Source organism: Furipterus horrens, unplaced genomic scaffold (assembly GCF_987537825.1).
Source record: "Furipterus horrens unplaced genomic scaffold, mFurHor1.1.pri manual_scaffold_4, whole genome shotgun sequence".
Taxonomy (NCBI): Eukaryota; Metazoa; Chordata; class Mammalia; order Chiroptera; family Furipteridae; genus Furipterus; species Furipterus horrens.
Window position 1 is genome coordinate 175,269,737 of NW_028327174.1, and position 15,385 is coordinate 175,285,121.

Below are 15,385 nucleotides of genomic sequence, written 5' to 3' on the forward strand. Positions count from 1 at the left end.
AATACCTGGGACCGTGTTAGAATTGTAACTTCTCTGGAACCTACTGAACCAGGAACTCTAGGGGTGGAACCCAGAAATCTGTTTAACGCTTCCTCCAGGTGATTCTGACGAATGCTCTGGGCCAACCAACCAATCCACAGCTGTCACAGCTAGAATGCGGAGGGCGCAGAGGGGACCTTGTTACACCGGAGGACCAGTGAATAAAGAATGGAGGACCTGGGTGGCTCATGGTTAGAACTACTGCTGGAATTGACATTAAGGATCTCCCAGAACAACGCTGCTTTCCACGCTGTCTGTGCATCTCATTGCCAGACATAACTGGGAATGAGTTTCGTAAATGGGTCCTCCGTGCCCTCTAAGTTCCTCTTTATGCAGCAGTACTGTTTTAATATTAAATTAAATTTTATTTAATACCACAAGCCTTCCCTGAATACCAATAACCCCTCTCATCTGTGACCCTTTATGGCTTATGAAGTCTTTTCATTCAGATCTTCCCCACTGATCACCACAGAGATCCAGTGTGGCAAGGGTTGTGACCATCCCTATTTTACAGATGGGAAAACTAAGACTCAGGGAAATTGCAGAACCTGAGGTCCCACAGCTGGTGAGTGGAAGATTTAGCATGTGAGCATGGATTGTCTGACCCCTTCTACTGTCCCTTTGACTCTTGATGTGCAATACACAGGCCTGAGTTTTCTAGGGCACAGAAACCCATCAAGGAACTTGTGGGGAAGATAGACAAGTATCCCAAATAACTATGTTCAGCATTGAGTTATAAGGCTATCTTTTCTCTTTGCTGGGAGGCAGACCTATCACTGGCTGAACCCAGGACATTGTCTGAAAAGGAGCCTCTCTAGAGACAAATCTTCAGATGGTGAGTCAAAAATGAAATGACTTTCTCTAAAGGATCTCCAGGGTGCCCTTACACTTTCTTCTGCTGCCTGGCTCCTTCAGTAAGCACTCCGATCGCTTGCTTCTCAGAGGTAATTGCAAATCATTAAGGATGTAGCTTTTAACTCTACTCACTTGATTAAAAGGAAATGCTGATCCATCCTGTGTGTGTGGCCTGACTGGCTCTGCTCTGAGGTCTCCAGCAGTTCCTTTTCCCTCTCTAGGCCTCAGTTTCCCCAGCTGGACAAGAGGGAGTTTGATGCCATGGTGTGAGGGCCACTCCCTATGCTGGGTGGTGGCAGAGCATGACCAAACCATGGGATGGCTCTAGTCACCCCCATGCTTGAACCTCCAGAACTTGGGTTCCTATAGAATCTTCAGAGGGAACCATTCCAAGTGGGAACACACCCAGGATCATATCCCACCAGCTGCAGACATAAGAAGAAATTGGTGCAAGGATGATGAAAGGCACATGATGTTTCCCGTGGGCTCTGGGAGGGGGAGGCCTCTGACCATATTTTATTTTATTTATTTTTTATTTTTTAAAAAGATTTAAAAAATTTCTTTTTGGAGAGAGGGGGAGAAAGAGTGTGAGAGGAACATCAATGTGCGAGAGAAACAGATTGGTTGCCTCTCACATGCCCCCAACTGGGGTCCTGGCCCGCAACCCAGGCATGTGCCCTGACTGGGAATCCAACCAGAGACTCTTTGGTTCTCAAGCTTGCACTCAATCCACTGAGACACACCAGCCAGGGCTCTGAACATGTTTTATGCAGAATCTTGGATAGCAGCAGGGAGACCAGACATCAACTGGGTTAGGGCTTGCGTTCTGGAGTTGGACTTCACAGGTTCAAATCCCAGCTCTGTGCCTGACTAGCTATGGTCCCTGGGTCGGTTATTTCCTCTCTTTGCACTTCGGTTTCTGTAAAAGGAGGAAACTAATCTCCTAGAGGGTGGTTGTGATGACTAAATGAGATAATGCACACAGAAAGCAGTAATGCCAGCACTTTCCTGAGGTGGCGCCTTTTAAGCCTCACCAGGACCCTCTGCGGTGGGCACATTTCCAGGTGAGGGAACAGATGTTTCCAGGACAGGTTCAGTCCCTGACCTCCCAGTGGCTGTGCCACCCGAGCCTGGGTCTGCTGATCCAGGTTACCCACCCAGCTCCTCGGCCCTTCCCTGGGTAACCCCCTCCAGTGCAGGCTCCATTTGTCCTCCTGATGATCTGTGCCACACAGCCCAGGCGCTGGTCACATCCTCCACACCGACCAGCAGCACCCCGAGACAACATGGAGTCACCCGGGCTGCTGCTTCTGCCTCACACTGGGCAGGGAGCTCTGTGGAGCCCTGTGTGGGCTCAGAGCTGCGTGGGGGGTGGGGGCCATTTCTAGATCCACCTGCCAGTCTCACAACTGGTTGCTGTCAGGACTCCCAGGGGGTGAGTCAGCAGGCTGGGAACTGAGTCCAGTCATCTCTGAAGGCAGGTGTCTCCGCCTGGTGGGAAGGGGGCTGACAGCTTGATAGCGGGGCTGCAGCCTGTGGATGAAACCTGACCGGCATCTGTCCTGGGGGCTGGGATCAACAAAGGTCAGGCAAGTGAAATGGGACCCGCTGGGCCGATCGGGGGTGGGGGTGGGGGTGCTGGCTGAGGCCGTGGTCAGCTTCCAGGGGAGAGAACAGAAAATAAAGGCCCAGGGATTTTGTGAGAGCTTGTGGTATTTCTCACTCACTTGGCCACAGAATTCTGAGAGAAGGGAAGACTTTCATTGCCAAGAAGCTAAGACGGCCTCACACTCTGCAATAGCTGTTTTCATGAGAACTGGGCGTGAGAATTGAGCTTCCCCAAGGCTGCGGCCCCCAGAGTCTGGCTGAGATGGGACGGGTCTGACTTCCACAGGGGTTGGTCTGGAGCTGCTGGACCAGGAGGGCTACCTCTGTGGCAACCGCCAAAGCCCTCCTTTGAGAAGTGTCCCTTTTCATAAATGCAACACAGGACAGCACTTTGAAAGGCAGAGAGCAGTTTTGCTTCCCATATTGAATCATGGTGATAACTGAGCAGAGGCCTGGCTTCTCCTAGTCTCTGACCAGCAGCCCCGGAGGAGCCTGCGGGTCAGCCTCCGACTGCGGGCAATGCCCTCGGACATCAGCCCTGCCTCAGCTGAGTTCCTGCATGCAAGTTCCCAGTGAGAGGAAGCTTGTTATATACTTTCAGGTATAACCAAAATTCTCCCCACTCACCTGGACCCTAAATCTCTATGTCTCCTCCTTGGTGCGCCCAGCTCTGCCCTCTGGGGTCCCTCACATCCCACACCCTTTGGAAATTTGTAAACACTAACCAGGTTCCCTGCCCAGGTTTCCTTACCCAGGCTAAACATTCAGAATCAGAGAATACAAGGGTGGAAAAGGAGACAGTAATAATTTTGTCCAGGCAACTTCATCCCACACAGATGTTCCCAGCTAAGGATCCTGCACCCTAGCTTGTCAGGACCCACCAAAGATCTCCCAAGAGCCCGGAAAAGCTGTGTGGAATAGGTTTTGTAATCAGGGGGACAGGGGCTACCCAAGCACTGCCTTGCTTCCTGAGAACACCAATGACTTGCTAAAGCATGTATACGTGTAGACGTGTGTGCGCATACATGCACACACACTTCACTCAGGCAGGAACATTCCCCTTCATTCCTGAGCAGCCAGACTTCTGGGTTTACAAATGGGACCGTGGCAGCACTTTCATAATCAAGCCAGTGGAGCTGTTACAACTCATTCTCATTACCTGACAGGTGGCCCCTCTACTCTCACTTCATCCCCATTCTGGGCTGAAAACAGGAGCTGCTCCTCACCTACCAACGCTGACCCGATAGGCTCTGTCCACAGACGTGGGGAGGGATCCAGCCAGGACTGAAGGCCCGTGCTCACTGCATCCCTCCAGCCTGAGTGAAACAGCTTCCTTTCAGGCCCCAGAAATCAGAACCGAGCCAAAAGCTTCCTGGGAAAAGCACAGCCAGACACGCTTCAGAGCAGGACACACAGAGATAAGCGGCTCCGTGAGACACAGACCAGACATGAGTCTGAGTCTGTCTCCTCTTCACCTATAATAACACCTGTGATACAACTGACATAAAACCAAGGCTGGAAAGGATACTTGTGGCTCAGAAACTTACTCCGAGGCCTTGTGATCCTTTGTGAAAAACTAAATGTATAGGAGTTCTGAAACCGCCTTTGGGCAGAAAGAAGTGGGCACCTTCTGCCCCAGGAGCCCTCTGAAGAGATGATGTCCAGTAGGGAATGTGCTTTTCACTTGAACATGCACATGAATCACCTAGGGGTCTTGTTAAAACAATCTGACTCTGCAGGTCTGGGATGGGACCCAAGACCCTGCATTTCTCGCCTACTGCTGGTCCAGGGACCACATTTTGAGCAGCAAGGAGCCAGACTAGACTAGAGCATTAAAGGTAGAGCACTGTGTGACCTGCAGGTGCTGAGTCGGGGAGAGGGGCAGGGGTAAGACGCCATACCTGTCTATAGTGATAACTCATGCCATGGGCCCTTGGTGCATGGGAGAGTTGTCACATGAGCTCCTTTAGCGTTTTAATCCAACTGGTATTTGCAAAGAGCAAGTTCTTGGGCAGCACCAGCTCCATTGTATCTCCTCTTACATCGAGGAGGAGCATAGCCCCTTCCCCATTGAGCTATGCTGGGGGACAGGGACAGTCCTCGAATCCTTTGTACCTAGGGAAGCAGGAAGCTGTGAAATGTACAGGAGACAGCTGAGAGGACCAAGGCCCTTCAGCCACATGACTACTCTCCTCACTGGCTCTCAGCCAAGTGCCCACAGCCTGGTGGGTGAGACCGGCACATATAGAACGAACTCTACCTGGTGGGAGAAATGCTCACCAGGGATGCGCACAGGAAGCATGACAGGCTCGGAGAGGCAGTAAGGAGGCCCGCGGATGTGTGGCTGTGCCGGGGGAGGCTCACAGAGATGGTGAACGTTTGAGCTGGGCCCCAAAGGAGGCTCAGATTTTTCCAGGTAAGACAGAGGAGGGCAAGGCACACAGGCGGATGGAATGGGATGTGCAAAGGGTGCTACGTCCAGGGGACCGTGAGCAGTATGTGCTGGGACAGTGGAACATCAACTGAGGGGATGGGGACGCAGGTAGGGCAGAGGCCTCCCTGTTGGGGGCCAGAAAGGGAGGAGGGGCCTAGTTGTGTACACAAAAGGGAGATTTCAGGCAACAGAAATTCTAAATACATTAAAAATAAAAACTCTCCCTTTGTGAACTTCAATGTGGTAAGAATTTGTCATTCAATGTCTCTTTTTCACATGCCTAAATTTTTAAATGCATAAAAATTTTTTGTATCTGGCTTCTCACCTCTTAACATTGAACACAAGCATTTCCCTAGGTTGCTATAAACTCTTTGTCAACAGCACTTTTTAGTGGCTGCACCATATTCCATTTGATCAGTCCCTGCCTGCTGGACATTCAGGTTGTTCCCCATCTTTCACGATCAGGAGCAATGCGTTTTCTGAATTTTGGATCATAACCGTGGCATTAATCCTACAGACTGGAGTTAGAATCAAAGGGTGTGAACAAGCTGAAGACCTTGATGCATGTGGCAGACTGTTTTCCAGAAGACTGTGGAAGAGCATCTGTACTGTGACGGACCCCCAGGGTCTAGAGAAAACCAGTCTCAGGGAAAAGTGGAGGGAAGGTACCTGAGTCATTCAAGGGGCTCTTGGCTAGGGGAGGGCCAGCCCCTGAGGCCAGATTCTGCCCGTGGCCTAGACTCTGTGAACGGGTTCATGCTAGAGCCGGGACAGGGAACATAGCAGCTCTGGATGCATACAGGCCTAGTGCAGCTATACAACTAATAGAAGCGTTGGGTTCCCTTAGGTCCAATAGAAGACGCTCTGCAGATTGATTTTGTTTTAGTTTCTAAAAAGATTCCTTCTGAAATCTGAAATCTTGGCTTCAGTGAGCTAGAGCATTATCAACAAGACCAAGACAGAGTCAGACAATGAGATTATCTGGGCCATCTATGAAGTCTGGAACCGAGGCCCAGGACTTCCCCTTGGCTTGGCCTCTCTTCCCTTCAGGACGTTCATCACTTCTGAGGAGCGCAGCTATACTAGAAGCAAGTCCAGCCCAACTGGATTGTCAATGCAGCGTGGTTTATCTGAGCACGCAGGGAGCAGTGCCCTGACTCCCTTTACCAAAGTCAAGGGGCCGTTTCTGAGCAAGGCCCCTGGCTCCTTACCTGCCAGAGCTGGGATGGTGACCCGGTTCCACTCCCACGGCTGGTCATACTCATCGGCGGGCCTGTCGTCATCCTGGGGCAGCTTGCTCTCCCGCAGTCGGGGGCTGACCACGCTCTCTGAGTCTGAGTCAATGTTTTGGCCCTCGGGTTCGTAAGGGGTGTCATATAACTGGATGCCTTTGTGCTGGGACCGGACACTTTCCTGTCTTTGAAATTCTGCAGGAAGAAAAAAGGGAAGCAGAGGTGTAATAGAACGGAAACACACACTTTCTCACCTGGGATCTGCCAGGTGACACCCACAGGAGTTCCTATTCGCCTGCCAAGGAGACAAGGAAGACACAGGAACAGCCCCCTTTTCCTTCCTGGAAGGCAGCATCTCTGCTCTCAATAGGCAAGGCTTCCTTGCAAAGCTCTCAGGCTCTCGGACCTGATGACAGAGGCAGAAGGCTCGCTGCCTCCACCGGCTTGTTCACTGCAGTCTGAAGGGAGGGCCCCGAGATGCACACGATGGTCCACATGCGCCCTGACACCAGCCCCGAGCAGAGAGAGCTCTCACTCACTCCCTGCTTAACAGACAAGTGGAGCCTTCCCCACTAGGGTCTCTCTCCATCCTTGGGACTTTTATTCCTCAAGTTTTCATCCAGCTCGCACACTCATTTAAAAAGACCTAATGAGCCACCCCAGAGTCACCATTTTATCCCCTATGAAGTGATTCCTTCCCAGCATTTCTGCCTCCCCCAGACCTGCCTGTCTTCTAACACACTGAGCGCATCTGAGCGATGTGAGAGCACATATCTAGTTCTACTCTGAATAAGGAAGGAAAGCTCTTCATCTTCTGGAGAGGATGCCAAGGACTGGCTCTGGTGAGGGCTGAGGGGTGACCTCCACCTCAGCTGCTGCTCATTCCCGAGGCTAAAGGAGGGATGCAAGAGTGCGACAGCTGGGTGGGGTGCTTCTGAGTCAAACAGGGACACTTGACCTGTTTTGATTATAAACACCCACTGTGTGCAGGGCTCACATGGGGACACGGGAAAAGAGTTCACTGTAGAGGTTGCTCTCAGGAAGCCTACCGCTTCCACGAGAGCTGCAACACCCTCCCATCACCATAATACTGTACAGCAAAGGGGCTCAGGGCAGGGCCTGTGAGGGATGACGCAGGAGGTGAGAGAGACGGCATCTGAACCGACAGCTGTGACAAGTGGGAACGGGAGAGGACAGGGTTCCCTGTGGAGGGACCAGGGCCAGCCGGGGGGCACCTGGGTTGGAGAGGACAGGCTTGCTGCTTGCTTTCCTGTTTGACTGTGGTAAAACATTCAACACTTGCCACTGGGACTATTCTGAGTGTATAATTCAGTGGTATTAAGTATATCCAGCCATCACTACCATCCACCTCCAGAACTCTTTCATCTTCCCAAACCGAAGCTCTGTGCCCATTACACAATAACTCCCCATTTCTCCTTCTCCCAGCCCCTGGCAACTACCAGGCTATTTCTGTCTCGATGTATAATTTGATACTTTAGGGGCCTCAACATAAGGGGAAATCTTACATTTGCCCTCCTGTGGCTGGCTTATTTCACGTAGCATGATGTTTTAAAGATCCTTCCATGTTGTAGCACGGCAGAATTTCATTTCTTTCTAAAGGCTGAATAATATCCCATTGAATGGCTATTCACTGTCCACTTTTGCTGGAGTACTAGGTCCAAGGAGGTGAACGGGTAGGGGGAGGATTGACCCAAAAGGGGCGAAGGTCATGAGCGTGTGCTGCCGAACAGCTGTTTAAACTGGAGGCATTCTCCAAATCAGAGTTTTAATGGCATAAAGATGTGGTAAAACCCTACATGCCTTAAGGAGCAGCTGACAAAACACGCCGTGACGACAGCCCTTTCCAGCAAGAGCTCTGCTGGCAGGCTGGGCCTCACGGTCCCAGGCCAACTCATGGGGATGACGTCCCGCCCTGAGCACAGGCCCTGATACAGCAGAAGCCAACTGACGCTGTGCTGGTGGTCATCAGTGTTGACATTAAATAACATTATGGTGGTATTTACCAAACTTAATTTAGTCACATACTGACTTCACAAGTTTGCCATTTTTTTGAGTACCAACTAGGTTATTATTTATGATATTTATTCATTTTTTTAGAGAAAATAATGTCATTTAAAAAGTAAGCTTTCTATCATCCTTCCAGGAGCTATTATCTAAATACTGGTAGTTGATAAACATAAAAAGAAGGAAGGAGAACTGACCCAACTAGGTAGGTCCCACGAGCCAGGGGAGGCTGGCCCATGGTTCACTTTCCCTGTAAAGAGGAGCAGACACTGAAGAGCTTGGGGCTGAACGCACCAAAGAGACACTTCCTTTGGCAAATAATAACTTTCTCTTTATAGAGAATGAAAAAGAAAAAACCTCACAACATGGTTCTCAGGCCACCTAAAACCCTGTCTCCTCTGAGATGTCCCATACTTTGGCAAAGCACGCCTTATTGGATCCCATAAGTAACTGGAATCATTTATTAGTTTTGAGGATGATCCTTCCCTTTTTATGGGGGAGGAAGAGGAAAAGAGAAGAGGTAGAAAAGGTAGCGCTTGGTCTCTTAAAGGTGAAGACCAACTGTAAAATACTGTAGGCGACTCTGTCACAATCATTAAATCTACCAAACTATCTAACTGACCTGCTTTGTAAGGTCATTGCCCTCCATATCACTCTTGCCCTGATACTACAGAGTACGGTCCTGCCTCCTGTCTTTGGAGAATTCTGAGGGTTGAGGACACCGGGAACACAGCTGATAGGCACTGACCTACGAAAGCCACTTTCCTCTTCATCTTGTTTCACAAACAGGACCAGCAATCACTACCATGTGTCTCTACAGTTTACAAAGCATTTTGCATGCAAATCATCGTTTAATCGTGGGCACTACAAAGCAATTCACAAATGCACTTCTGTGGGCCCCCAATAATCATAAGTGCCCTCACTTTCAGAGCCTGGCTGCAAACAGATACCCAATGAATCTGGGTGGGATAAATGAACGACAGCTGACAGTCAGATTTACCCCCAATTCCAGTTAATTTATACGAGTCCTCAACAGCAGTGGGAAAGTACCTGGAACAACCTGCTAAATGCGTGTAGGTTAGTATTATGCAATATTCAGAAGAGATGGATATTCTATACAAATACCAACCTAAAAGAAAAACACGTGCCACTGAACAGATTAGCTATTAAATCACAGGGCCTCGTGCATGCACCTCTCACACAGGATTTATTGTTCCCAAAGCATCTGTGTTTTACAAAGCCGGGTTAGTAATGGCATGCAGTTAGGCCGGGGGATGTTATAACGGTAATCATTAAAACAAGCTTTCCCCGTATTACATGGTGAATTCAAATGTTCATTAAGGCCCCAACAATAGGAACAGTTAAGTAAATTATGGCATGCTAACTGGATGGAATATTAAGCAGCCATTAAAATGATAAATATGAAGATTATGTAGCTACATAGAAAAGCATGCATGAAATTATGCTAAGTTAAAAAGTAAAAGACAAGATTGCTGATGTGTTGAGAGCAAACTGAATAATACTGGCTTTCTAAACAAGTCGTGGACAATGAACAATGCTACACAGGGAATTCTACTCCTTGCTTAGGAGCTGCTGAATACCCAAATCACGCCCTTTGCCCATAATTTCTAAACTCTGATGACAGTGGTGTTCTAAGTACAGATACACATGAATAAGGGGTTGAACACCTGATACAGGAAGGTAAACAGCTACTGTGTGTAGAGGAAGGAATTATTACATAATTATTTTTGAAAGTTGTTTTAAGTAATGAATAAAAATGCTAGTAAAGAAAAATGTAATTAAGACAGAAACACATAGGAGTAAACACACTTTTAAGTGGGTTGGGCTTACAGGAGCTGTGCGTGTGTTGGAAGCAGCTGCCTTTCCGAGAAAAAGCCCATTTAGGGAGCATCTTCTCTTCCCGCCAAGGTTTGCCAAGAGCCCTAGGCAGTCAGGGCCATCAAGCCAGGACAGCTCACCTGGTGTCGCTGTGTCCTGCCTGCTGACCTTATTACCCAGACCGATCTGTGATGATCCAGAGGCTGATCCAGTAGGGGAGCTGATGATCCTATGTTTTAAATTATCTGGACGTCACCATCTTTAATAAATTCATTGAGAACGACCTTTACTATTGGGTGGCAGGCTGTGATTTCATGCGCCTTGGGCAGGGAGCAGAAACATTACATTGACAAGGTAGGGATTTCTCTTGATCTCTAGAGTAGAAAGGTTTTCAAGTGGAACTACATAGGGACAAAGAACCAAGGTGTGTGTGTGTGTGGGGGGGCACTTCCTTTAGAATTAGACAATGTTAGAACTGGAAAAGGCCCTGGGCACACTCACCTAGGCTCAGAGCCAGGAAGGTGAGGCAGGTGCACTGACCAAGGACTGTGGCCACGGGCCAGATTACCTGAGCGAGGGGCCCAGGAAGGAGCTTGGTGCGAACCAGGAGCCTCCTGAGTGGATCTGACGAAGGTGTAGAGTTCCCTAAGCCTACAAGCAGTAAGCAATATACTGTACGTCACTCAGTCCTGGCCTTCAGGGAGCTCCAATCCAAAGATGGCCAAGCTTCCTCAGCAGGGAGAAGACATGGCGTATAGTTCAGCTGGGGACAACTTGGGAGAGCCTTGAAGAACCTAGACATGAGGTCGTGGCACAGAAAACGGTGTCTGGTGGAGGCAAGGGGGACGAAGTACAAGGTGTACACGGGGAAGGAGGGCTGTCCAGGGGCCCCGGTGAAAGGGGAAGCTGGAGGCAGGTGGACGGGGGTTCTGAATGGTCCCGAATGACGCAGGACGGCACCTCCAGGAGTGGCTAAGGAGCGGTGTCCCAGCACCTCTGGGCAGGGTGGGGCTGGGTGGGGAGAGGCCAGCACAGACGTGTAGGAGCCTAGCTGGAAATGACAGACGCTGGCCTGCAGGCCCCTCACCTCTAATTTTCCCAGCAGGGCTTGTCTGGGAATCCACACCAGATCACAAATCATAGGGTGGCAGAGCTCAGGAGGGACGTGTGGCTCAGACAGGCCAGGCCCTGCCACCACCTCTCAGCAGAAGAAACCTCTCCTCAGCCAGGGTGGGAGTGGTCTAGACTCAGAGGTCTAGGGTGACATTACTGGAATGACGCACCCACCACTGATGGGTCTGCCCTGCACCAGCCACCTGGAGGGAGGCAAAGCCCCGGGGCCAGGTGAGCAACAGGTTGAACCGCACAGTGTGATGGCCGAAAACACCAATCCTGCCAGACTGCCTGGGCCTGAATCCTGGCTCAAGCAGGGGCACCGGACAAAGCTGCCCCAGTTTCCTCATCGCTGGAGGTGGGGACCACAGTATCCACCATGGGAGGATGTCATCAGTTATTCCTGTGCATTCAGTGTTTAGGACAGTGCCTGGTAAACAGAAAGCGCTCCAGGAATGTTGTTATTACCCCAGTTACCACCACTGGGGCTTTCTTTGGATACCATCCCAAGACCCCTCCTCCTCTGAGCTCACCCTTCGTCCCCCAGAGCCACGAAGGCTGCTCAAGGAAAGTGGACAAGCCAACGCTGCGTTGGAAATGGACAGGTTTCAACACTAAGCTTGGAACTACTTTCATCTCTGGAGCTACAACTCCCACGTTAGCTGCTGCTTTCGCAATCTCATGCCCCCACATGGGAGCCCTGCTCCAGATCAACTCTTGTGCGCAACGTGAAACACATAGGGGAGGTCTCAGTGACCAGGATTCTAGTCACCACATTTTACAGAGGGGCAAACTGAGGTCAGGGGAAGGGAAGAAAGTAGCAGGGACAAGGCCCCAGGTCCTCTAACTCCTGGACAAGGGCTCTTCTTCCTGCCTTTCCTAGATGCTTCCTGACATCTTTTTATCAGACCGCCTTCTGTTAGCCTTCAGGAGGTAGGGGCATCTATTTCAGGCAGGTAGGAGGTGTGAAAAGCACACCCAGCATCACATACTGAGCGAGGGGCCCTGCAGGAGTGGCGGGTGGCTGTTCCTTACTAGACATGCAGCCGAACCCCCACCAAGTGCCAGGGCACCTCCAGCAAAGAGAAGGCAGGGGACGTTCTCCCCATCCAAACTGCTAAAAATCTGCTGGAGAAAAAAACCCTCCTAACCAGGGTGCTTCGACAGATGCCAGGATTTAGGTGTTTCTCAGAGGCCAAGGTGGTGGCATGGGTCAGCAGGTGTCCTCCTGGGTGGATGCTGCAGGACAGCAAGGGCGGGCGGGCGGGCGGGGGGGGGGGGTGAGGCTGGGAACCCACGTCTGGAGACAAACCCACCACGAGCAGGAGGCCCTGCCTCCTCCTCTATCTAGCCTGGTTTCCGGAGCTGTCTAGAAGCTGGGAGACTGACTACATGGAGTTCTCTTACCATCTCTTTTCCAGGCGTGCACAGAAAACACCCAGGAGCCAGAGGGCGAGCTCTGAGGAAGCAGGGGGTGTGGAATAAGGACACTGGTCATGTCGGAAGGACCAGAGCGGGCCTGGCACTGTGCTGTTGCTATGGTGCCCTTAGTCCAAGGGCGAGGGAAAGGCCTGGGTCAGTCAGGGAGCCTGGTGTGCTCCCTTCCCTTGGTCCTCTGTACAGTGACAGAGTTGTCCCTTGAGCCCCCCGTTCTGTGGCACCTGATGACACCAAATGTTTTCCTTAGGGTTTAAAAGGCCACACAGGCCTCTCTGCAGAGCTCTCAGGCGCTCTCCACGATTACAGCCGAGTCCTTTAGCCCTGCCTGTCACTCTGCACTCTTCCAGTGACAGCCTGCGCATGCCGCCATCTCCTGTGGGGACTCACTGAGGGGAACTGGCTGCTCCCGGGCTCAAGGAAGCATGTCCGTGAGTGAGTCTGTGAGAGTCCACATTTATGGCAGCAGCTTCCTCACCAGACAGCTTTCCAATTCCACGTCAACTGCAAGATCCAAATTCACAGGCCAGTGGGGGAGCCTGCCTCCTTTTCTTTCTCAAACATCCACGGAGCCCTTACTGCATGCTAGAGTCCACTGGGCACAATAAGGTCTCATTTCCCAGGCCAAATACTGAGCACCCCTATGGCTGTAGATGAGGCTCCCGTCCCCCTAAAGACCTCCTGGTTTAGCAGAAGAATCAGGACCCCGACATCGACATCTACAAGAACCAAGTTAATAACAATTACAAGTCATGGAACATTTGCTGGTGCCGGGTGCTGTTCTGGGCATTGGCCATGTATCATTCCTTCTCCCCGACACCGAGAGTCAGGCACTACTGTACTTCACAATGTAGACACTGAGGCTCAGGCAGGTTCAGAGGCTCAGCTGGGTTCACCCAGTTCTGACAAGGACCCTATGGAGGTACAGACTGGCAGCTTGGTGGAGGAAGAAAGCAAATGCAGTCCTTGGGAGTTTGAAAAACTTTAGGGAGGAGGTAGTGTTTCTGAGAATCTCAGGTCCTAGTGCAAGGAGGTTGTCAAGGGTCAGGGAAGTCTAGGGACCGGCCTGGTGTCACAGACGGTGCACGACCGGCCCACAAGGGAACACACTCATGGAAAGGAGGAAGACTCAGACGGGTGAAGGCAAGGGCATCAGGAGAGGGGGCAGGCGAGGCCAGACAAACACAAGGAAAGTCATGAACAGAGGAAAGCTCGAGGGACTTGGAGGTAATACCCAACAGTTTAGGCTGCTGTGGGCCCAGTACTCAGGAGGAGCAAGAAGTGAGAAGCAGCTGGAAAGGAACGTCAGAGCTGTGTTGTGGAGGGCCTCGAGTGCCAGGAGGAGGGCTGTAGACTCAAGAGGGGTGGAAGCTGGAAAATGTGGACCAGGAGCCTTAATCAGGTTTGCGTTCTACACACATAACAAGGCTTTTTAGAAGCTGGCAGGAAACACCAGGGTGTAGCAAGCAGCTACTGATGACCTGGAAGTCCAACCCTGCAAACAATTAAAGCTCTGCCCTTCCAAGAAGTGGAGAGACGATGCCCAGGCTCCAGAAAAGAAAACACACTTCTAAACAGCCCCAAACGTGGAAACAAGTATTTGTACCAGGATGAGGGGCAGAGATTGCAATGGCACGAACATCCTCAGGTCAACCCTGAGAGAGATAGGTGTCCCCTGATCCCTGGGCTGCAGATGGAGGCCAGGCCCAGCAGAGACTCCTTGGAGTCTTGGCAAAAAAGCCAGACATGAGCCCAGACTTGTGTCATCTGAATATTGATGGTTGTACTTATAAAGAAGGCCAGCCGCCCCACTGGTGCAATCTTCCAGTCTGCTGGGCGTGATGAGGTCTCAGCTTTCAGAGACCTCAGGCCACATTCTAATGTGATAAAGCCACAGGGGACAGGCTTTCATGCCAGAAGAGTCACACCTGCCTGTTCTCATGGACCCTTACTGAAGGAGCCTTGCAGAAGCCACGACCACACCCAAGCCCTGCCCCACCTGCAGCTCAGACAAGCTAAATGGTTCTGCCAGTGTTTTAAAGGCTCAACCCTCAGTAACACTCTCTAAGAATCACTGAGTGCTGAGCGCATGCTGGGCTGGGGTCTGTGCTAAGTGCACTGCATCCAGCCTTTCACTGAATTCTCACAACAGCTCTATGAGGGGGCACTGCTGACACTGACACTGTAAAGATGGTCACACAGCAAGCTGGCGATGGAGGCAGCCTGGCCCTAAATCCCATGGAACCTAACTTCTTAATCCTGCAGCTGCCTAAACCACCTTCCCCACCCAAGCTGAAGCTCTCTCTGCTCCACTAGGTCCAAAATAACACCGACGTGTTTGGGTCAGCAAGAGAAGCCAGCTCTGGGAGAGCCAGACCCCAGCCCCGCTGTGCTTACGACACCAGGCAGGTCTCTTCCTCCCTCTGGTCATCAGTTTGCTCATTAGGCAGATGAGGGGTCATCTGAAGTTTACCTGACTAGGACCACACACAGGTCCCTACAGAAATCATGGTCAATCCGTCTGGGAGGAAAGCCAAGGGTGAGATCATGAGGAAGAGAGTTGCCCGTCAAGGAGGAATTCAAGCACATTCTAGAACTTTAGAGGGGCAGCCAACACATGCTGCTGTCCCAGTCTAGCTGGCGCTAAGCAAGTGATTACAAACTGGCATTGGGAGCAGGGTGCCAGCCTCCTAGGGCAGAGCCAGATCCTCTTCTGGGCATGACCTGTCCCTCTACCCAAGGAGGTTACCCCTTGCCACATGCCAGGTTTGCAGCCAAATTGGTCAAACCCACCTGTACCCAG

At 51.1% G+C, this 15,385-nt stretch overlaps 1 protein-coding gene across 2 annotated transcripts in view; it reads right to left on the minus strand.

Annotated features, from left to right (window-relative positions):
• Positions 1-15,385, minus strand: part of SHB (SH2 domain containing adaptor protein B) — a 123,421-nt gene that overhangs the window by 40,623 nt on the left and 67,413 nt on the right. For both annotated transcript variants that reach the window (XM_090274448.1, XM_090274449.1), the window contains one exon: positions 6,148-6,363. In XM_090274448.1, coding sequence (XP_090130574.1) covers positions 6,148-6,363 — 216 coding nt within the window. The remainder of the gene's footprint in view (positions 1-6,147; positions 6,364-15,385) is intronic.